Source organism: Lynx rufus, unplaced genomic scaffold, assembly GCF_022079265.1.
Source record: "Lynx rufus isolate CCGP_SWC_20201006 ecotype Redwood Valley unplaced genomic scaffold, mLynRuf1.p SCAF_2, whole genome shotgun sequence".
Taxonomy (NCBI): domain Eukaryota; kingdom Metazoa; phylum Chordata; class Mammalia; order Carnivora; family Felidae; genus Lynx; species Lynx rufus.
The window spans coordinates 195,769,347-195,791,002 of NW_025814834.1; the positions used below are offsets into that span (position 1 = coordinate 195,769,347).

The 21,656-nt window shown below is 45.6% G+C and overlaps 3 protein-coding genes across 10 annotated transcripts in view; all 3 read left to right on the forward strand.

The window, feature by feature from the left end:
- Nucleotides 1-3,283, forward strand: part of ZMYM6 (zinc finger MYM-type containing 6) — a 41,209-nt gene extending 37,926 nt beyond the window's left edge. For 5 of the 6 annotated variants that reach the window (XM_047084084.1, XM_047084083.1, XM_047084085.1 and 2 more), the window contains one exon: nt 1,368-3,283. In XM_047084084.1, the coding sequence (XP_046940040.1) occupies nt 1,368-3,199 (1,832 nt within the window). In that variant the 3' untranslated portion in view covers nt 3,200-3,283. The remainder of the gene's footprint in view (nt 1-1,367) is intronic. The other variant, XM_047084086.1, reaches the window with a different exon arrangement.
- Nucleotides 3,284-4,691: 1,408 nt separating this feature from the next.
- Nucleotides 4,692-7,896, forward strand: TMEM35B (transmembrane protein 35B). Of its 3 annotated transcripts, XM_047085116.1 has the most exons (4): nt 4,692-4,850; nt 6,251-6,431; nt 6,534-6,588; nt 7,344-7,430. In XM_047085116.1, the coding sequence occupies exons 1-3, from the start codon at nt 4,743-4,745 to the stop codon at nt 6,581-6,583; spliced, it is 339 nt and encodes a 112-aa protein (XP_046941072.1). In that variant the 5' UTR covers nt 4,692-4,742; the 3' UTR covers nt 6,584-6,588; nt 7,344-7,430. The 3 variants fall into 3 exon arrangements, 2 of the variants coding, with proteins under 2 accessions (XP_046941072.1, XP_046941071.1); XM_047085115.1 differs by lacking the exon at nt 6,534-6,588 and having other exon boundaries at nt 4,697-4,850; nt 7,344-7,896; XR_006962954.1 differs by lacking the exons at nt 6,251-6,431; nt 6,534-6,588 and having other exon boundaries at nt 4,762-4,850; nt 7,344-7,432.
- Nucleotides 7,897-12,183: 4,287 nt separating this feature from the next.
- On the forward strand, nt 12,184-13,191 carry LOC124514373 (platelet-activating factor receptor-like). Its single transcript, XM_047082368.1, has one exon. It carries the CDS (start codon nt 12,184-12,186, stop codon nt 13,189-13,191), a length of 1,008 nt encoding a protein of 335 aa, XP_046938324.1.
- The last annotated feature ends 8,465 nt before the right edge of the window (nt 13,192-21,656 follow it).

Sequence of the window (21,656 nt, forward strand, 5' to 3'; positions counted from 1 at the left end):
AATGTGAATTAATTTGTCATTTACTAAAAATATAACTGTGTGTCTGAGGTGTTGGTGATCAGGAAAATGACTTGAATTCATATTTGGAAAGGCTGTAAACTATTGCTGCCCCAATCCATGTTAACTGCCACTACCCTCATGTTTTCAATTACTTACATAGCCTACTCTGCCCAAAGCATTTTTTGATTTTTGTTTTTAATGATAATTTTACTACACAGAATATATGTAGTTTATTTAAAAGTATAATCTGTCAACAAGTAATCTTGAGTTTTTATGTAGGGTGCATTTCTTTTAGTAGGAGTCAAGGAGAATCCTGTTTTCCTTCCAAAGTAAATTTGATTGTTGTATATTCCTGTTAAAATGATATACTCTGTGTACATGAATTTATATTCTATATACATTCACATGTGGAAGGTAGTAAAAGATCTGTGGACATCTATATGTGTGGGTATGTGTGTGCTTATACATTTTTTAAAAATTTCTAGATTAAATACTGGATTATTTAAGATGTACTGTTGTGAACTTTTTCCTTTGACATTGCTCATCAGAAATATTCCATGTCAATATAAATTTAAATATACATTGAGATTCTCAATGGATGCATAGATTCCAATGTATGTACCTATCCATCCCCCTAAGATTGACACTTGGATCGCTTTTAGTTGCTTAATATTGTAAACAGTATTGAGTTAAGTTGTGTAAATGAATCTTTGTTCACTTGTCTAATTAGGTCTTTAGGATAAATCCTAAGTAGTAGAATTTCAGATTCAAAAGCTATCATAGATTTTTAAGGCTTTTTGATATGTGTTGCAAAACTGAAAAATTACATCAGTGTTTGAGAACACCCATTTCTCTTTACCCTCATACATTGGGTATTAAAACTACTAATTAACCTTTTTTTTTCTTCAACTTTAATTTGGAGAAATTTCAAAGTTCAGAATGATTGAAAATATGGCACAATGAACATTAATATATTCTACAGCTAGATTCACCAAATGTTAACTTTTTAAACATTTGTTTTCTTTTTTCTGAAATTTAAAAAAGTAAATTAATTTATTCTTAACTAGATGCATCCTGTGGACTTCAGCCCTAATTCCAGCAATCTGTTGAATATATATATATATAGCATTGCTAGTTCACATCCCGCAGCCTATAATTTTGCTCTAGTCAGTGGCCAAGTTTTGGGCAAGGAGAAATTCTGTTTTTAATGGCACCATGAAAGTTCTGTGGTTTCTGTTTCAACGTTAGTGTATTCTTTTGACAAATATAAATACTAAAAAAAGATATTTTAAATGTGTGGGGGAAAACATAAAGACTATTGCTTATTTCTTCTTGAAAAATAACAGTGATTCAAATATTTCATTCAGATTTACCTATGCCTAATGAGAAAAATGATGCGGAACTTGATTCTCCACCTGCAAAGAAAAAAAGAATAGGTTTTTTCCAGACTTATGATGCGGAATATTTAAAAGTTGGTTTTATTATCTGTCCAGGATCAAAAGAAAGTTCACCAAGGCCACAATGTGTCATTTGTGGAGAAATCTTATCCACTGAAAACATGAAGCCAGCAAATCTTTCTCATCATCTGAAGACAAAACATTCAGAATTAGAAAACAAACCAGTAGATTTTTTTGAACAAAAATCTCTTGAAATGGAATGTCAGAATAGTTCTTTAAAAAAGTGTTTACTAGTTGAAAAGTCACTTGTGAAAGCTTCTTATTTAATTGCTTTCCAAATTGCTGCCAGCAAGAAGCCATTCTCCATTGCCGAAGAATTAATTAAACCATATTTAGTGGAAATGTGTTCAGAAGTTTTGGGTTCAAGTGCTGGAGACAAAATGAAAACCATTCCTCTTTCTAATAACACGATTGGACACAGGATTGATGAGTTGTCTGCAGACATTGAAGATCAGCTGATTCAAAAAGTCAGAAAGTCAAAGTGGTTTGCCCTTCAGGTAGATGAATCATCAGAAATCTCAAATATCACCCTTCTTTTGTGCTATATTCGTTTCATTGATTATGATTGCAGTGATATAAAAGAAGAATTACTGTGTTGCATTGAAATGCCTTCTCAAATAACTGGTTTTGAAATATTTGAACTAATAAATAAATATATTGATAGTAAGTCTCTGAATTGGAAACACTGTGTTGGTCTCTGTACAGATGGGGCTGCAAGCATGACTGGCAGGTGTTCTGGTTTAAGGGAAAAGATTCAAGAAATCGCCACGAATACAGTGGCATTTACACACTGTTTTATTCACCGTGAGCATTTAGCAGCAGAAAAGTTGTCTCCATGCTTACATAAAATTCTTTTGCAGTCAGCACAGATTTTAAGTTTTATAAAGAGCAATGCATCAAATTCACGAATGTTAACGATTTTGTGTGAAGAAATGGGGCCTGAGCATGTGAATCTACCCCTTCATGCTGAAGTACGTTGGATTTCAAGAGGGAGAATTTTAACAAGATTATTTGAACTACGACATGAAATTGAAATTTTTTTAAACCAGAAGCATTCAGATTTGGCCAAGTATTTTCTTGATGAAGAATGGGTTGCAAAGCTGGCCTATTTATCAGATATTTTTTCACTTATAAATGAACTCAACTTAAGTCTCCGAGGAACTATGACTACTCTCTTCAATTTGTATAATAAAATGGATATACTTAAGGAAAAGTTAAAAATGTGGTTGAAGCGCACACAAGAGAATGATTATGACATGTTCCCTTCATTTTCCGAATTCGTAAACTCATCAGACTTAAATATGAGAAGCATTGCAAGCATTATTTTTGAGCACCTGGAAGGACTTTGTCAAATGTTCCATGACTGTTACCCACCAGAAGAAGACTTGCGTTCAGGAAATTTGTGGATAATTAATCCTTTTATGAATCCCAAAGATAGTAATCTCATGGACTTCGAAGAAGAAAAACTAGTACAGCTATCTTCAGATTTGGAATTACAGTCAGTATTTAAATCAATGTCTGTGACTCAGTTTTGGATAAATGCAAAGACAAATTACCCAGAACTCCATGAAAAGGCAATGAAGTTTTTATTGCCCTTTTCAACTGTTTATTTATGTGATGCTACATTTTCCGCTTTGACTGAGTCAAGACAAAGAAATCTGTTGGTTTCTGGTCCTGCTCTAAGACTTGCAGTCACATCTTTAATTCCAAGGATAGAAAAATTAGTAAAGGAGAAAGAATAGTAAGATGGGTATTGCTAATGATCAAAGTCTATAATTTTGTGTTAAATTTTGTATAAATATCCTAAAATATAATTTCCTAATGTGGATATGTGTTTTCAGTGATTATATGTTTTAATAATTTTTCTTTTTGTTGAGGAATAATTGTGCATTTATACCTAGTTATATATTATAATTTTAATAGTCCAAGGCAGAGAATTTAGCTATTTGATTGATTGATTGGATCATCTGGATTAGGGACAAAAATGGTCACAAAAAGCCTGTTTGTAATGTATCAGCACACCTGGATGTTAATCTGCTTGGCCTTTAGAAGCACATGGGACATTGCAGTCTTCAGCCAGGCAGCCACCCACCCCAGCAGGTTGTGGGTACGTAGAAAACAAAGATCTAAGCAGCTTGGCTGATCAGAAATAGAAGCTGCAGGAGAGTAGGGGTTTCTGTGGCGCTCTAGACCAGGGCTTGGCAAACTTTTCCCATAAAAGGCCAGATAGTGAATACTTTAGGTTTTGCAGGCCATGTGGTGGCAACTAGTCAATTTTGGGTTTGCAGCACAAAAGCAGCTGTAGGCAATACACAGACAAATGAGTGTGGCTGTGTTTCAATAAAACTTTATGAACATTGAACTAAGAATTTCATATAATTTTCATGTGTCATGAAAGCTGCCTTAAAATTTTTTTTATCATTAAAAAATGTAAAACATTGTTAGCTGGGGAGGAAGAAGGGGGAACCAGTGGAAAAAAACCGCTGACTAAATTTGGCCCACAGTTTGTCCATCAAGGTCTAGACTGATTTCCAGGTTATAGCAGATGGACCACGAGTGGCCTGTAGGGTTTTGTTAGTGGAAGTCTCTCTTACCTATGCTGCAAGTGTCTGAATTTTCAAACACTTCATATTTTAATTTCAACTGAGAGGAATTGGAGGAAAAATATATTTTACACCAAGAAAACAATTTATAATTACTTGCTACCGACTTATTAAAAATTTCATAATTTACTAATTTACAAATAACGTTTGAGCTCTTACAGGTGCCAGACATTGTGCTAGGCCTGTTCCTAAGGAGAACAGGCTTAATCGCTTTTACAGATGCAAATAGTGAGGCCCGAGGAGGTTAGGTGGCAGCTCAGATCCCAAAGCTAGGGTGGCTCAGGCTGGAAGGAAACTCCGGTCTTCTGCGAGGCACGTGTAGATGGTTACTCCTGGAGTCTGACTCTACTCAGTCATACTGGTTGGGAGACAAGAGACGCCCCTTGAATTCAAAGGGGCTCGTGCGGTCAGTTGAGCCACTGGGTTTCAGTGCCCCCATCTGAGAGATGGGGATGCCCCTCCCGAAGGCCGTCTCCCCTCGCAACAGGTGGGGGCCAGAAAAGAGGGTGGCAACAGCCTCGGGGTGGGGGGCGGGGAGCGGGAGGTTCTGGCGCCGGTCTTCTGGTGGCCCTGGGGAGGGAGGAACCGAGCGGGCGGCAGGGGGAGGGTTTCGGTGGGGCCTCTCCTCTCCTCCCCTTCCTTTCCTTTCCCTTTCCTTCCCTCCCGGAGGACCTGCGCGGCCATGGCGCTCGGGCTCGCCGCTCTGCGCGTCCTGCTGGGTGGCTTCTTCGCGCTCACGGGGGCGGCCAAGCTCTCGGGGCAGATCTCGGCTCCAGCGTCCGAGCAGATGGTGAGCAGCGGGATGTGGGCGGCCACGCGGCGGCGGGTACTGCGGACGCGGCCGTTACCCGCCCCCCCCCCCCACCCCGCGGCGACCGGCCCGCCTGCCCGCGCCGGTGCCCTGCGGACCCGCCTGCCTTCCGGCGAGACAGTGCTAGACTGAGACGTAGGCGCTCTCCCGGGGTGCTCCTCCGAGTCCTCTGGCTCTTGCCTAGACGGAAGGGGCACATCTTCCAGCTGAGCACTGGGGGCCCCGGGCAAACCTAGGGCTGGAGGAGGAATGCGCCGGGACCCCGGGCGGAAGAAGATGGAATGGAAGGGGGACCCAGAACCCTCCCTGCCCCTTTCTCCTCCTCCTGTTTGCGTTCTTGGGAGGTTCATGAGGATGGGTTTATGAATTACCGCTTGGTGGGCTAGGAAACTCGCCCTGAAGGTGAAGTGTGTCTGCTAAAGGTTACACGGCAGGTCAGGAAGCAGGAGTCAATCTAGACGCTCCCCTAACTCAGAATCCAGAGAACCCTTCCCGGGCAGCTTGAGAGGGAAGTCTACAAGTTCTTCCACCTTCCGGCTAGGTCCAGACTCGGGAAAGCTTTCGTGCCCTTATGCTCACCAATTCCCCAGCCCTTCAAATAAGCCTGACTTGGAGACCCCTGCCAGCCTCCGTCTCCCAGGCCTGGGTTCTGCCCTTCCTCCCTGGTTTAGGGTGGTGGATTGTTTGCGGAAGTACCTCCCCAGAGCCAGCCGCTTAGAGTTTCTTCCTTGCTGCTGACAGTAGGGGAGGTAGAGCTAAAGTGGGGGTGGGGTGCGATGCAGGAAAAGGTAGTCAGCCTGAGGCTGAAGTTGTCACGGAGCCTAACTCAGCACAATGAGTCTCTTTGAGCCTCCTTAACTACTCTTGGGTCGACTGCAATGGGATCCAGGCCCAGCATACCATATTCATAGTGGAATCCGTTGAATGAGCAACCGTCTACCCTTCCATCCTCACCCCCACCTCCCAATATTCCCAGCGTAGTGTCATCAGGGGAAAGCAGGTCAGGCAGAAAGAAAGAGAAGCTGTGACATTCCTAAAGTTGGCAAGCCTAGCTTCCTGGTCCTGGAATTTGGGGCTGGGTTGTAATCTGGTGAGAGTCTGTTGAGAAAATCAGTCCATCTCTGCACCACACCATCCAGCCCTTCTTGGAGGGTAAAGCCTGTTTCCTGATTCCAAAGCTCAGCTCCCCCCGCCCCTCCCCAGGGAGGCCCTCCCCTCTCCAGACCGACCTCAACCCTGGACCTGACCTAGAATAGTAGCTCCTTTGTTGGGGGGGGGTGGGGAGGGGGTGAGGGCGCAGGCCCAGAATGTCCCTGTGGAGTGCCCAGGCAGTGGATCCTTGTTGAGTGTGGCTGACAGACATTCCCTGCTGCCCCTAGAAAGCCCTGTTTGTGCAGTTTGCTGAGGTGTTCCCGTTGAAGGTGTTCGGCTATCAGCCAGATCCCATGGGCTATCAAGAGGCTGTGGGCTGGCTGGAACTGCTGGCTGGGCTGCTGCTGGTCCTGGGCCCACCGATGCTGCAAGAGATCAGTAACTTGCTTTTGACCCTGCTCATGATGGGTAAGGGGGTGCAACTGGGCTGGGGAAATCGGGGCCTCTGGCAGAGGATCATGGAAGATCTGGCTGTTCCCTTTACTGTTGCCTCCTTTCCTTTTTTCCTAGAACCAGGAGCCCTCCCTGCTGTACTCTATTTTCCATGGCCTTTGGACTAGGACAGGTGCTTTTAAAACTTAATATACTAGAACGTGATTCTTTGTCAGACATACTTCCTACCTCATCAGTTCAGCTGGCTGCAGGGTATTCCCATTGTATGGATGTATATAATCTCAAAGTCCCTACTGCTCTCTCCTAAGCCCTACCCTAGAGAGGAGGGGATGGAGTTGCAGCTGCCGGTGGGGTTATGTGTCTGGCAGGTGGGAATAGAGAGCAAGGAAGCCAGGGCCCCCAGAAAAGCAGAGAATTTCCCTGTGACAGGCAGTTGTAGAGCACCCCCTCGTAGCAGCTCTGCCCACAGGACCTGCTGATGTACCAAGACAGCTGCTGCTTCAAAGATCAGACGACTTCAGACTCTTCTGGATCCCCTGGCCTTGTGTCACCATTGCTGCCACCACTGCCACCCCTCCCCCCCGGACTTGCTTTCCATCTCTGAGGCTTCCCTCATTTTCGGATCTTTCCCATACCTCCACCTTCCCTCCGGTAGGATTAAGAAAGGAGAAGGATTAGAAGTTGTTCCCAGATGCCCACCTACCTACCTCCCTGCGCCATTTGGCTAGATTGCTCCTGTTTCTTTCTCACCCTCGGAGAGGGGCTACATTAGTTTATGAGGCTTCTGATTCCTGGTTCTGTTTGGGAGGCCAGAGAGATGAGAGCAGCTAGCTCAGGCTCTGTGTGGGTGTGGTTGGGAGGTGTTGAATGGGAAGGCTTCAGCTGGAGAGGGGCAGGGGGCCTCAGGGACCTCACTTTCCATTCCAGGAGCCATCTTCACTCTGGCATCTCTGAAAGAGTCACCGAACACCTACATCCCAGCAGTCATCTGCCTGGGGCTCCTGCTGCTGCTGGATATCTGCCAGCTCTGAGTCCAAACTAAGAAGGTGGTCAGACCCACTAGGAAGAAGACTCTTGCAAGTGCATTCAAGGAGTCCTGGGAGTCCTTTTTTCTCTTCATGCCACATCACTATCACAGCAGGAGCATGGTGGAACGCCGAGTCTGCCACCTTCTTACCAGTGCATCCAGGGCTGTTCAGTGTCGAAGCAGACATCTTCTCTACCTGACCCTGCTTTCTCTCTGAGACATTCACTGCTCTTTTTTGAGGAGCACGTGTTGCACACTGTCATTCCTCATGTAATGTGGAAATAGAAAACAGAAAAGCAATTTAAATCACCTCAAAATTTAATGCACCAAAAATAACCACTATCCACTCCTTTTTAATAACTGTACCTCAACTCTTACTATGCCTTTGTACAGATGTTTTTAATGAAAATGAGGCAATTATAAATTACTTTATTAAATGTCTCTTAAAACTAACATACTGTAACACCATTCATTCCGTGTCCGTTTTACCTCATTGATGTTAATGGCTGTATAGTATTCCGTTGTGAGGATGTACTGTAATATATTTATCCTAGCCCCCACTAAGGAACATTTAGATTGTCCCTAGTTTTTTGCTATTGTAAACTTCACAGTAAATCACCTTTGCATACTTACTGTCTTTCCCTCGAAGTGAGGGTGCTGCTTCAAAAGACCCGCACATTTAAAGCATTGGTATTACATACTTAAAATTTACACCTTGGCTATGGCAGAGTCTAAGTACCTGCCTCTGCCTGTGTGCTTCCCAGTCGCGTGAGATATCCCCTCCCATTCTTTTACTTTGTGCACTTTAGATCTGCAGAGCTAACCTAACAAAGATGGGCATTGGATCATTGTTTTGCAGGATCTGAAACTGCAGCCTTTGGTGGCGAGGTAGGTACTTAGTGCAGTGCTCCTTGGATATCTACATGGAAGCAGAGGACAGCCAACTCAAGGGATGCTGCATGGTAAAGCAATGCTGGAAGCCGGGGATGAATCCCAGAGGTCCCAGGGAATCAGAAGGGTGTGTGTGTGTATGGACAATTACTGAGGGAAAGTGGCCACGTTAGAGTCCCTACTATCACATCACCAACTGTCTTCACCTCAGTGGGGGCCTTTTGGAAAGTGATATGCCTCCCATAATGGAAGAGAGGAAAAGAGCTTATTTATGCAAGTGCCATAGCCACCAGCCGACAGATTACTTTGGGGGTAGGGACAATGGCTTTTGGGAGCCCATAGGAATGAAAGTTGTCTGTGTACATTAGTCCATTTCATCTTTACTACACAATGGTAATTTCTGCCCTGACACTGACTAGCTGGGAACCTCAAGCAAGTTGGCACCCTTAGGTCTTTTCTTCTTGTGTCTGAAAGCACAGTGATGCAATCTATATTGTGTGTGTGTGTGTGTGTGTGTGTGTGTGTGTGTGTATGACACACACTGGTACATCTAAAAGTAGTATATGTAAATAGACGTAAAAAATGGAGTAGTATATTAGGGCACCTGGGTGGCTTAGTCGGTTAATGTCCGACTTTGGCTCAGGTCATGATCTCGTGGTTTGTGAGTTCAAACCCCATGTCAGGCTCTGTGCTAACAGCTCAGAGCCTGGAGCCTGCCTCAGAATCTGTGTCTCCCCCTTCTTTGCCCCTCCCGTGCTCATGCTTTGTCTCTGTCTCTCAATAATAAATGTTAAAAAAAATTTTTTTGGGGGCGCCTGGGTGGCGCAGTCGGTTAAGCGTCCGACTTCAGCCAGGTCACGATCTCGCGGTCCGTGAGTTCGAGCCCCGCATCAGGCTCTGGGCTGATGGCTCAGAGCCTGGAGCCTGTTTCCGATTCTGTGTCTCCCTCTCTCTCTGCCCCTCCCCCGTTCATGCTCTGTCTCTCTCTGTCCCAAAAATAAATAAACGTTGAAAAAAAAAATTTAAAAAAAAAAATTTTTTTTTTAACGCAGTAGTATACATTCACTACATAGAATGTCAAAACAATCAGGAATCCTTTTCTTTGACAGAGGTCCAGTGATAACATACTTTCAGTTTCTGTGTTGGGTAATTTGGCTGCTTTGCAATGACCTCAAAGACTGATGTTCTTTCAACTTTCTGCTCTGCTGCTTTCAATTTATTGGCTCCTGCCCTCAGCATTGCAAAATAGTTGCAGCAGCTCCAGACGGCACATTCGCACATAACATCCAAAGGTGGAAAGGGAGAGGAAAGCTCTCTTGGAAGACCCCCAGATTTCCCCTCACATCCCGTTGGCCAGAATTAGTCCCATCTCTATACCTAGACCACCCATTCTTAAGGAGAAAGGAGTTCCTATGATGGACTTAGACTAGTTAAGATTTACCCACCCTGGTCAGCAAAGAAAGGGAAGAGGTGGGTAATGGTACCTACCACTTACTAGCTTCTTTGCAAAATATGGGTAATAATGGTAAATACTTCATAGAGTTGCTGTGAGGATTTAGTGAGAAAGTGCTTACAGTAGTGCCTGGCACATAATAAATGCTCAGTAAATGCTATCATTAAATAGCATTTGCTATTAGTTTGTTCTATAGATGGGAAGATGTGGTCAGAAAGCTTAAGTGCCCATGTATCAGATCTGAGATTCATTAGGGCCTGATGAACTCCAGAGGAATTTCAACTTTGCACCGGCTGTCAAAGTTGAAAGTGGGCATGCATAGCACCCCTGCTCCCTTCAACAGGGTAGAGGAGATGATCTGCCCAATGTGATTAAATCTGCCTTGTTTCCAGAATTCCCCCTCTGCATGAACATTTTGAAGGCCATAAACATAGGACCTGGAGCCCCTAGGATCCTGGCCTCTTACCATCTCTACTCCTTCCGGGATGCGACAGTCAGCCTGTCTCCAGCCTGGACTTTGAGTAAAACCTCTCACAGCTGGCATTAGACTGAGGGCTCCTGTTTACCACGGCTTGGCCTGTAAGCTGATTAGCAGCTACAGGGCCCCCAGCTCGGCTGTAGGGCCCACCTAGCAGCTGTGGGAAAGGCAGGGTGCTAGAGGAGTGGGTTGGCCAGCTGGTGTGGAGCAGTTGGGATTGACAGCAGCAGGAGTATCTTGAGTTCCAGCAGTGCCTCCTTGGCCCAAGGAGAAGCCAGGCTTCAGGATATGTGCCCCCCTCAAACCGCACCCTGAACCTTGGTCAGGTCAGTACCATGACATTCAGCTGCAAGGCCTTACTTTTGCTTTTCTATCTCCCTCTCTGTGCCCCCTTGCCCTCAAAGATGCTCCCTTCCCTTGCGGCCCTGGCTGCACCCCACAAACCCAGCTTATAGCTGCCACAGGTGGGCCCCAGCCCCTCCAGCTGTTGGCCCATTCTTCACGTGGCGTCCTGGGATTAGTGGGTTGATGGGAGGGTCTGAGATGTGGGGGTGGGAGTGGATTCTGCTCTGTCTCAGCTCCTTAAAGCCAGGCCCCCTAAGGCCCTAGAGATTGCTGCAGCAGCTTTAACAGCAAGAGGTAAGAGAGGAACGACCTGGAGGGATGGCAGGGAGAGGTTCCGGGTGGGGCAGTTGGGGGCTAAAGCCAACAGTGGACAGAGTGGAGAGGGAGGGGAGAAGACATTCCACTCAGGGTCCCAGAAAGGATTGCAGCCTGAGGGGTGCAGAGGCAGAAATACAAATTTTGGTATTGGAGGAACTGAGTTTTGGGACACCCTAGGGGGGTGACTGTGCCAAAAATAGGAACAGGACATGGGCTTCTGCACTTACCCCCCTGGGGAGAGAAGAGGAATACGCCCAGATGTCTCTGTGTTGTTTTGTTTGCTTGGGGTGCCTGTGTGGGTGGTATACACATTCATCTGTGTGCTGCCTGGAGGGAAAGGAGCTAATGGTTCTGGCGTGTCTCCCCAGTGTCAGCCACAGCGCTCAGAGTTTTACTTATGTTTTCTCATAGTTCTCCCAACAACACTGTGAGGTAGGTATCTTAATCTCCGTTTTACAGCAGAGAAAGATTGCCTCAGTGAAGCGGAGTAATTTGCCCAAGGTCACATGGCAAATAAATGTGTGTATCTAGAACCTGCCTGATTCCTGGGCCTGTGCTCTGTTTTGCTTTGCTGGCCAAAATTTTGAAGCAGACCCAGGACTTCTTTGTGGTCAAAAGGTGAGGGGAAGGAACCAGGCTGGAAAGCCTGAGAGTTTTGAACCGTTTTTCAGCCCTGCCCCCCTGGCTACAGGCAAGCAGGGAGTGGACCTTCATTAAGGCAAGTCCAAGGTCACTATGCATGGGACTGTCCTCAGGGTCACTGCATCATAAGCCTGTTCGTCCATAGTATGTGGAGGAGGGAGGACTGCGCTTTTTATGGGAAGGACTCTATATTCTGGTTTCTCCAGAACTCCGTGTTGGCTCAGCCTTGCTCGGGCTTAAGCACGTGCCGGTGCCTCCACATATCTGAAACATACTCCATCTGTGAGGGGCGGCACTTCCACCCTCTCAGTCACCGAGGTTGGAAATTTCCAAGCTATCTGAGACTCCTGTGTCTTCCTCATTTCCTGCAGCTTGTCAGCAAGCCCATTGTACTTCAAGGGACTCTGGAGTCCACCCCCTGTTCTCCATCCTCAGGGGTGCTGGCTCAGCTCAGTCCTCATCCTCTCCCACACGAACTTCCCTGCTCCTTAGTGTCCCCTCCCAGCAGGGACCGAGTTAGAGGAAGACGGGGTAGGGGGGGAGGTGGTACGGAGGCCTTCTGTGGCTAGCCTCCACAGTGACCTCTCTTCCTCTCCCTGGTGCAAGGTCCGAGATGAACGGCAGTGTTGGGGACCCGGGTGTCGGCGGCTGCAGCCCCTGGGACGACCCTGCTCGCTTCATCGTGGTGCCCACTGCCTACGCCCTGGCGCTGGGCCTGGGGCTGCCGGCCAACGTGGCCGCCCTGGCGGTGTTTGTCCGCAGCGGCAGGCGCCTGGGCCAGGCCCTGCGGCTCTACCTTCTCAACCTGGCCCTGGCCGACGTGCTCTTCACGCTCACGCTGCCGCTGTGGCTCACCTACTACCTGGGCCCGGCCCACTGGCCCTTCCCGGAGGCCGCCTGCCGCGCGGCCGGCGCGGCCTACTACGTGGCCACCTACGCGGCCGTGGCCTTCGCTGCGCTCATCAGCGTGTGCCGCTGCGGCTCGGTGCGCGGGCCCCGGCCCAGGGCGGCCGGACGCCTCGCGCTGCGCCGCCGGGGCCCCGCGCGCGCCGCCTGCGCCGCCGCCTGGCTGGCCGGCCTGGCCTGCGCCGCGCCCTCGTTGGCCGCGCCGCACGCGCTGCGCCCGGGTCCGGGCGGTGCCGCTCGCTGCCTGGAGCACGGCTGGGCGCGCGCCGGCCTGGCCTACGCCACCGTGGCCTTCTTCGCCGCCGCCTTCCTGCTGGTGCTCGCGGCCTACGTGAGCCTGGCGCGGGCGCTCGCGGCCCCCTCGGGCCCCGGCCCGGCCCCCGCCGGCCCGCACCGGCGCGCGGCCAGGACCATGGTGCTGGGGCTCCTGCTGGTCTTCGCCCTCTGCCTGGCGCCCTACCACCTGCTGCTGGCTCCCTGGGTGGCCGGGCGGGAGGGAGACGCGGGCAGCGACGGCGGCGGGTGCCGCGCCGCCTCCACGCTCGACGTCCTGCACACCCTCAGCCTGGCGCTGCTGAGCCTCAACAGCTGCCTGGATCCGCTCATCTACTGCTTCTCGGTGCGCCGCTTCCGCCAGGACTGCTGGACGCTGGGCTGCCGCCTTGGGGTGAGGGCGCCCGGTGCACACGCGGCCTCCCTGGCCTCCTCCTCCTGAGGCCCAGGCCTCCCCCGCCTGCATCACCACTGCCACCCTGCGCGTGGCGCACCGGGTGAAGGAAGCCCTCGGAAGGACTCGATTCCCATTGGCCGCCTCGCTGTAGAGTGCGGGGCTCGCTGGTTACACGGGGGAATGAACAGGCTTTGTTGCCTGAATGTTCTCTAGACGTTGCAGTGTTTTGGATTATGCCGTGATCTGGCTCCCGTGTCCGTCTCAGCATCCTGTTATCCCCATCTCATCCTCTACCGCCTCCGCCCCTCTCCGTGGGTTCACTCACCATCTCAGTCCCTGGAACAGACCAATTTCCTTCCCTTCGAGGCCTTTGCGCCTGGCTTGGCCAGGAATGATATCCCTCTCTCTCCTTCACTAAGTTAATTCCTCTTCATCCTCACCTCTTTAAAAGTAACTCTTTATAGAGAAGCCCTTCTTGACCAGCAACGTGTGCGCGCACACATACGCACACACACACACACACACACACACTCACACAATTGTGTTAAATCTGATTGTCCCTTTATAGCTATTTTCACAATTGTAATCAAGCAATTAATTAGGAAATTCATCTTTTCTTTTCTCTTGCCAGAATATATTTACGTTGATCCATAGGAAGGTGCCATTTTTGTAGATCCAAAAAGGTTGAATATTGGCAATTGTATTTTCATCCAATTCAACTTAATAAATTCTGTGTTTACCTTATTCATTGCTGTATCCCCTGTGCTTGCTACTGTGTCTTGAACACAGTAAGACCTCAGTATATAAGATGAACGAATGAACCCTGGGTATTCTTAACTTAAAATGCTCAGACATTCCAGATAGGTAGATTTTCCTCAAGTTTTTCTGGGATTCTCCAAGCTCATATTACCCAGGTTTATTCTTGACTCAGTCTTGATGATTGCTTCCTTTTGCTGTTGCTGGATACCTGCAATTCTGCCATCACCTCCACTGTGCCAAGACTCCTGTGCCAAGACTTGGTGGTAACCAAGCTGGAGATCTATCCTGCTATTAGCTGGGATGGGGATCTGCCAGAATTGCTGCCTTCTGCTTCAGCTGAGCTGGGACTCTGTCACTGGGTGCAAATCCCTGCCAATGTCACTGGCCACCAGTGCTTTCCCTTTATATGCCTTGATGACTCAGAAATTGGCTTCAGTTGGGGAAGAGAGCCACTCCCTCTCTTCAGCCATGTTGCAGGAGGCCCCACGGCAAGAGTGCTTGGGTCTCAAGGAGTTAGAACTTAGGAGTGAGAGCAGCATGTTCATGTTGCCCAGTCAGCTGGGTCAGGAAGGGTCCCCCAGTCAGCCACCAGGTCTTACTGACCTTCAGGTCTTCTGAATTTGCTTTCTAATGATGACATTTGATAAGTTACCTTTCATTGGTCCCTTTTTCCTTCTTTTTTCTTTTAAATTTTATTTTAGTTTTCAATATTCATTTATTTTGAGAAAGAGAGCGAGCACACGTGCGGGGGATGGGCAGAGAGAGAGGGAGAGAGAGAATCCCAAGCAGGCTCCATGCTGTCAGCGCAGAGCCTGACACAGGGCCCAGTCTCACGAACAGCGAGATCATGATCTGAGCCGAGATCAAGAATTGGGTGCTTAACCAACTGAGCCACCTGGGAACCCCTCTTTTATATTTTAAAAGTAATACATGTTTGAAAAGAAATTCAAAGCAGTAGAGAAAAATGTGAAATAGAAAGTAAAGGTCCCGTAGTGGTAGCCACTGTTCACTTTTTCTTGTGTGTATCTTTCTGTATGTTTTCTATTCCAGTACAAATATATGTATAATTAATAGTCTTTAAAAACCCACAAATAGGATAAGATTACAAGGCTCTCCTGCAATTTCTTTTCTCATTTAATAATCTTGTACATCTCTTTATATCTTTTCATAACAATTATTTCTTGTACATCTACCTCATTCTTTTTGATAGATGCAGAGTATTTATTTTACTCAATGGGTCCACCATTGATAGGCATTTGTTTTCCTTGTTTACTGTGATAAATGAGGCAAATGAATGTCCTTGTTCACAAATCTTTGCATACTTGTAAAATCTGTAGAATAAATTCCTGGCAATGAAATTGCTTTGTCAAGGAGTACGTGTGTGCACTTAAATTGTTTAATTACATCACCAAATTGCCTTCAAAAATGCTGCACCAATTAGGCCCTCAACAGTATGTGATGGTCCCCGTTTTACCACACCCTTACCATGTCTGGGTATTGTCACCTGCCCTTTCTTGAATCTGGACTCTTGTTTGCATTACCACTATGGGCATGGCTATTTTTTGTCTTTTTCCTAGAGGGGTGCTCAGTCTCCTCAGTGTTTATTTGAAACCTGGTGGGGGTGGGAGTGGGAAGGAAAAGTTGTCACCTAAGACCTCACACCAGCCAAATCTTAGCCTATCTTGCTTTTTGGAGGAATTAAACAAAAGCACAAATGAGACCCCAACTGCACACCGGTAGGTCCACAATAATGTTTAGCTCTCTCTCCTTCTTTGGGGATTAGGCTGGTTTATCCCATGCATTGAGGACCAGCATCTCAGGCCAAGGCCCACATCATGAATTTACTTGCTCTGGTGGAATGAATTGCTCAGCCTCGGGGCCATGCAAGGCTGGGTCATTGAGAAATGATCTGGTGTCCACATTAGGGCCAGCTGAGTCTCCTAAGGCTGAATTTATTTCTGTCCAGATAAAAACATTATTCCCTATGGCCTTGTCCATCCCCATGGTCTTGTACTATCTTGCTTTTAATGTGACTTTTCCTGTAGTAAAGTAGTCAGTTTCCTTTGGGAAATGTCTAACTTAGTCTTCTGTGTCTGACCTGGGGAAAAATAACTTGAGATTTGATTGCCTCTGGGAGGTCAGACCTGGTGGAAATAAAGCCTCTGTCTAGAGTTACAGTGTGTGAGAATCACCTTCTTTCCTCCCTGTTGACTCAAGAGACTAGAACCTGGGGTGCGGACCAGGAGGCAAAGAGCTCAAGGGGTGAGAGAGAACAGTCTGCTTTGTACTGTCAGTCCTTCTGGATTCTTGATCCCCTTACTTATTCCAAACCTCAAGAATTTGACCCAAGACCCTCCCTCAACCCAGGATGGAGAAGAAGGGAGCCCAGGTTGGTCCTTGATTAGATGTCAGACAACCCCTTTCTTCAGGATCCAGGGAAAACTCATCTGCCAACTGTTTTCAGCAGCTATCAGTTAGTATGCCCTAGACTCCCCCTACATCTTGCAGGACCAGGAAGCTCAATCCCTGGCCCTACCCACCTAGGCCATTTGGCTGTGGGGGTCCAAATGTGGTGCCAAGAAGCTGCTCCTGACACAGAAAGAATCAAAGTCCCCTTCTGTATTAGACCCCACTCCCTCTCCCAACTTACTCGCAGTCCAGATCTCTGTACCCAGCCCATCCCCACTCCTGCCCATGACCGGGGCTGGTCCAGGTCCTGGGCTCTGCACACACCTGCCTACCTGCCTCTAGCCCAGGTACCACCTGCCCTTTTGGCTTCTGTAGGGAAGCCTGTCAGATTTTACCTTAATTTCTCTCTCTGTCTTCAGTCCTCAAGGTGCTCTCTCTGAAACTGATTCTTTGCCCTGACATCTATTTCCCTTTCCTCTAGCCCTAGGAGGATGGTGTTTATCCCCCTGTGGCTGCAGCTATCCCTTGCTGATCCTGAAATCACCTCCTTGGACTATATTCTGGCCTCAAGAACTACAACCTCCTTCCCAGAACAATCACCTCTAGGGCTCTCCCAGGCCTGCCTTTCCTGCTGTTGGTGCGTCACATGTCCACCACCGAGGCTAATCCAGACATATTGACATAAAATCATGCTTCCTCACCCCTAATTCCCAGCGAGCGCTAGTCTAGTTCTGAAATGTACTTGTGATCGGACCGCTGGGTTCACAGTGACCCTGAGCGTTTGTGGAGTGCTGGGAAAAATTACAAATAGAGGCCTACGTACTATGTGTCTAAATATTTAAAAGTTAGAAGTTAGGGGTGCCTGGGTGGCTCAGTCGGTTAAGCGTCCGACTTCAACTCAGGTCACGATCTCTCAGTCCGTGAGTTCGAGCCCCGCGTCGGGCTCTGGGCTGATGGCTCAGAGCCTGGAGCCTGCTTCCGATTCTGTGTCACCCTCTTTCTCTGCCCCTCCCCTGTTCATGCTCTGTCTCTCTCTGTCTCAAAAATAAACGTTAAAAAAATAAAGTTAGAAGTTAACACACTGGTAAACATGTTCCATCCTCCTACTTTGACAACTATACCTTCATAATGACAGGGCAGAAAAATAGGTGCAAAGCTGTGGTTTTAAGGACCGAAAGTCAGCACATTATCAAAAATGATTGAATTAAATTGTCACAGAAAATATAAAATATTTTAAAGTTCTTTCAGCGTTTAGGATCAACAACTTTATAGTGTTCATCATATTGGTACAGGTTTTGGTAATTGTTTCTTAAAATAATTTTGTGTACTTTCCCTACTTTTCTAGGATTCCAATTACAGGTAAATTTAACCACTTGAAATTGAGTCTGTTTATTTTTCCCAGTCTCTTTTTTCCCCTCTCTGTTCTCCATTTTGAATAGTTTTTACTGTGTGTCTTCAGCTTCACTGATGTTTCTTCTCCAGTGTCTAATTTGCTATCCAGTGACTTTTTCACATTATATTTTTCATGTCTAGAAATTCCGCCTAGTTATCGTAAAATCTTTTATTTCTCCTCTCATCATGTTCATATCTTCCTTCAAATTACTTCAAATTTAGAAAACTATTCAGCAGAATATACTAACACTAAACAAACGTGTTTCATGACTGTACGACTCAGCTCCTTGGGTATATGCCCAAGAGAAATGAATGCCTATGTCCACTAAAAAATATGCATGTAGTATATTCATAGCAGCTTTTTTCATTATAGCCCCAAATTAGAAGCAAACCAAATGTTAATCAACAGTAGAATGGTTAATAAATTATGATATAGTCATATCTGGGATACTAAACAGCAATGAAAAAGATTTAACTGCATGCAATAACATGGGTGAATCTTACAATTGTAAAATTGAGCAAAAGATCCAGACACAAAAAGCTACACTCTGTATGATTATATTTTTACATAAAGTACAGGCAAAGCTACTCTATGCCAATAGAATTTCAAAAAACAGTGGTTATCTCTTGGAATGTATTAAGTGGCATCATGCATAAGGGAGCTTTTATGGGATATCAGAAATGTCAATATCTTCATCTGGATAACAATTACATATGTAACAATTCACAGATCTATACAATTAAGATTTGTGCAATTTATTGCATATAAGGTATATCCCAATAAAAAAGAAGAAACTCTTATACTTCTAAAAAATGTATAGGAGTAATGATGTGATAACCATTTAAAGTTTTAAAAACTTATTTTTAAAATCATTTTTTTTACATTTATTTATTTTTGAGAAACAGAGCGAGACAAAGTGTGAGCGGAGGAGGGACAGAGAGAGAAGGAGACACAGAATCTGAAGCGGGCTCCAGGCTCTCAGCAAGCGGTCAGCACAGAGCCTGATGCGGGGCTCGAACCCGCAAAGACCTGGGATCATGACCTGAGCTGAAGTCGGACCCTCAACCGACTGAGCCATCTAGGTGCCCCAAATTTAAAAAACTTCTGTTAAAATTCTAAAAGTTTCATTTAAAAAAATATTTAAAACATTTTTAATTTCAGTATAATTAACATACAGTGTTGAATTAGCGTCAGGTGTACAATATAGTGATTCAACAAATCTGTACATTGTTCAGTGCTTATCATGATAAGTGTACTATTAATCTCCTTCACTTATTTCACCCATCCCCTCAACCCACCTGCCCTCTGGAGTTTGTTGGTTTGTCTCTTTTTCCTTTGTTCATTTGTTTTGTTTCTTAAATTCCACATATGAGTAAAATCATATGCTACTTGTATTTCTCTGACCGACTTATTTCACTTAGCACTATACCCTCTAGACCATCTATGTTGTTACAAATGGCAAGATTTTGTTTTTTTCTGTGACTAAGTAATATTCTATTGTATATGCATACCACATCTTCTTTATCCATTCATCTGTCAATAGACACGGGTTGCTTCCAAAATTTGGCTATTGTAAATAATGTTGCAATAAACATGGAGGTTAATATATATTTTTGAATTAGTACTTTTGTACTCTTTGGGTAAAGATCCAGTAGTGGAATTACTTCCCACCAACAGTGCACAAGTGTTCCTTTTTCTCCACATTCTTGCCAACACTTGTTGTTTCTAGTGTTTTTTATTTTAGCCATTCTGACAGGTGTGAGGTGATACCTCGCTGTGGTTTTGATTTGCATTTCCCTGATGATGAGTGATGCTAAGCATATTTTCATGTGTCTGTTGAACATCTATATGCTTTCTTAGAAAAAAATGTCAGTTCATGTCCTCTGCCCATTTTTTAAAATTGGATTATTTGTTTTTCTGCTGTTGATTTGTATAAATTTTTTATATATTTTGGGTACTAATCCCTTATCAGATCTGTCATTTGCAAATATCTTCTCCCGTTTAGTAGGTTGTCTTTTTGTTTGTTTCTTTTGCTGTGCATAAGCTTTTTATTTGTAGATAATTATTTTTTAAACATTTTATTTTTAAGTAATATCTACACCCAACATGAGGCTGGAACTCACAATCCTGAGATCCAGTATCACATGCGCTATTGACTGAGCCAGCCAGTCACCCCTTGTGATAATTATTTTTGACTTCCGTATTTTCTTCTGGTATTTTCCAATATATATAATACTAGCTTGAGGACTCTGAGAAGATGGCAAAAAAGGAGTCACCAGGAATCTGTCTCCCCACAGAGAGGACAATTGCACTGGCAGAATCTCTCTGATGTAACTGTTTTGGAACGCTAGAGTCTTTGAAGGCTTGCAATTTCTGGGGAAAACTTAGGATGGTAAATTATGGCTAATTTTGGTCATTCTTAGCTATTAGTACAATAACACCATCCCCTCCCCCTCAGTCACATAGCAGACAGCTGTGTAAGTATTCCTGGAGCAACTTGCACATAGTACATGGGAGATAGGGTGTGCAACTATGATCCTGTCTTCCAAATATATGGGATCTGTGCTCTGATCACTGATAGTTGCTTCTGATCAAAGAGGTGCAAAGAGATGTGTGGCCATTGTCGCACCACCCTGATCCCCCCTTGTTGAAAAACACATTTCTGCTGAAGTGATTTGCAGGAGATTTAAAGGGTCAGGGTCTCTTTTTCCTCCTTTATTTTTGCTTTTTCCCTTTTGAGAGACAGATATGTAAGATTAGAACATTGAAAAGCAAGTGCATATACAGAGAAAATTAGAAAGTGGCCACACTTGCCCAGGGAAAGGTCCAGAAAGACCAAAGATATTAAGCTTACACCTTATTCTGACCCTCAGCACAGAAATGGTCTAAAATGACCAAACAAACAAAACTCACAGTAAATAAAAAAAAAGAAAATAATAAGATTGAGCAAACCCTAGGGAGAGGGAGAAAATGATTTCCTGAGTTACCATAATTTTAGATTAAAATTTATTGTGTTCAGCAAAAAGTTCCAAAGCATACAAAGAAACAGCAAAGTGGCCCATTCAAAGGAAGGAAAGGGGCGCCTGGGTGGCTCAGTCAGTTAAGCGTCTGACTCTTGATTTCAGCTCAGGTCATGATCTCAGGGTCTGTGAGCTCAAGCCCTACATCCAGCTCTGTGTGCTGACAGCTCAGAGCCTGCTTGGGATTATCTCTCTCCCTCTCTCCCTGCCCCTCCCCTACTCACATACACACTCTCTCTAAATAAATAAACATTTTTTTAAAAAAAGAAGAAAAATAAACCACCAGAAATGATCCCTAAAAAAGACCTAATGGCAGACCTACTAGACAAAGATTTTTCAAACAACTGTCTTAAAGGGGCACCTGGGTGGCTCAGTTGGTTAAGCATCTGACTTCAGCTCAGGTCTGATCTCACTGTTTGTGAGTTCAAGCCCTGCATCAGGCTCTGTGCTGACAGCTCAGAGCCTAGAGCCTGCTTCAGATTCTGCAACTCCCTCTCTCTCTGACCCTCCCCAACTCACGCTTTGTCTCTCTCTCTCAAAAATAAATAAACTAAAAAAAAAATTAAAACAACTGTCTTAAAGATGTTCAAAGAACTAAAAAAACTGTGTGGAGAAAATCAAGAACATGGTGTATGAACAAATGAAATATCGATAAAGAAATAGAAAACCTAGGGATTCCTGGGTGACTCAGTCAGTTGAGTGTCCAGCTCTTGATTCTGGCCCAGGTCATGATCTCATGGTTCATGGGATAGGGCCCTGTGTTGGGCTCTGTGCTGACAGTGTGGAGCCTGCTTGGGATTCTCTCTCTCTGCCCCTCCCCTACTTGTGCTCTCTCTTTCTCTCTCAAAATAATTAAATAAACATAGAAAAAAAAAAAGAAAGGAGAGATAGAAAACCTAAAAGAAATCTGAAAGAAATTCTGGAAATGA

Coding starts and splice junctions, on each gene's coding strand:
- TMEM35B (XM_047085115.1), top strand. CDS start 4,743: ATGGCGCTCGGGCTCGCCGCTCTGCGCGTCCTGCTGGGTGGCTTCTTC. Junction 4,851..6,250: donor CTCCAGCGTCCGAGCAGATG/GTGAGCAGCGGG, acceptor TGCTGCCCCTAG/AAAGCCCTGTTTGTGCAGTT. Junction 6,432..7,343: donor TTTGACCCTGCTCATGATGG/GTAAGGGGGTGC, acceptor TTTCCATTCCAG/GAGCCATCTTCACTCTGGCA.
- LOC124514373 (XM_047082368.1), top strand. CDS start 12,184: ATGAACGGCAGTGTTGGGGACCCGGGTGTCGGCGGCTGCAGCCCCTGG.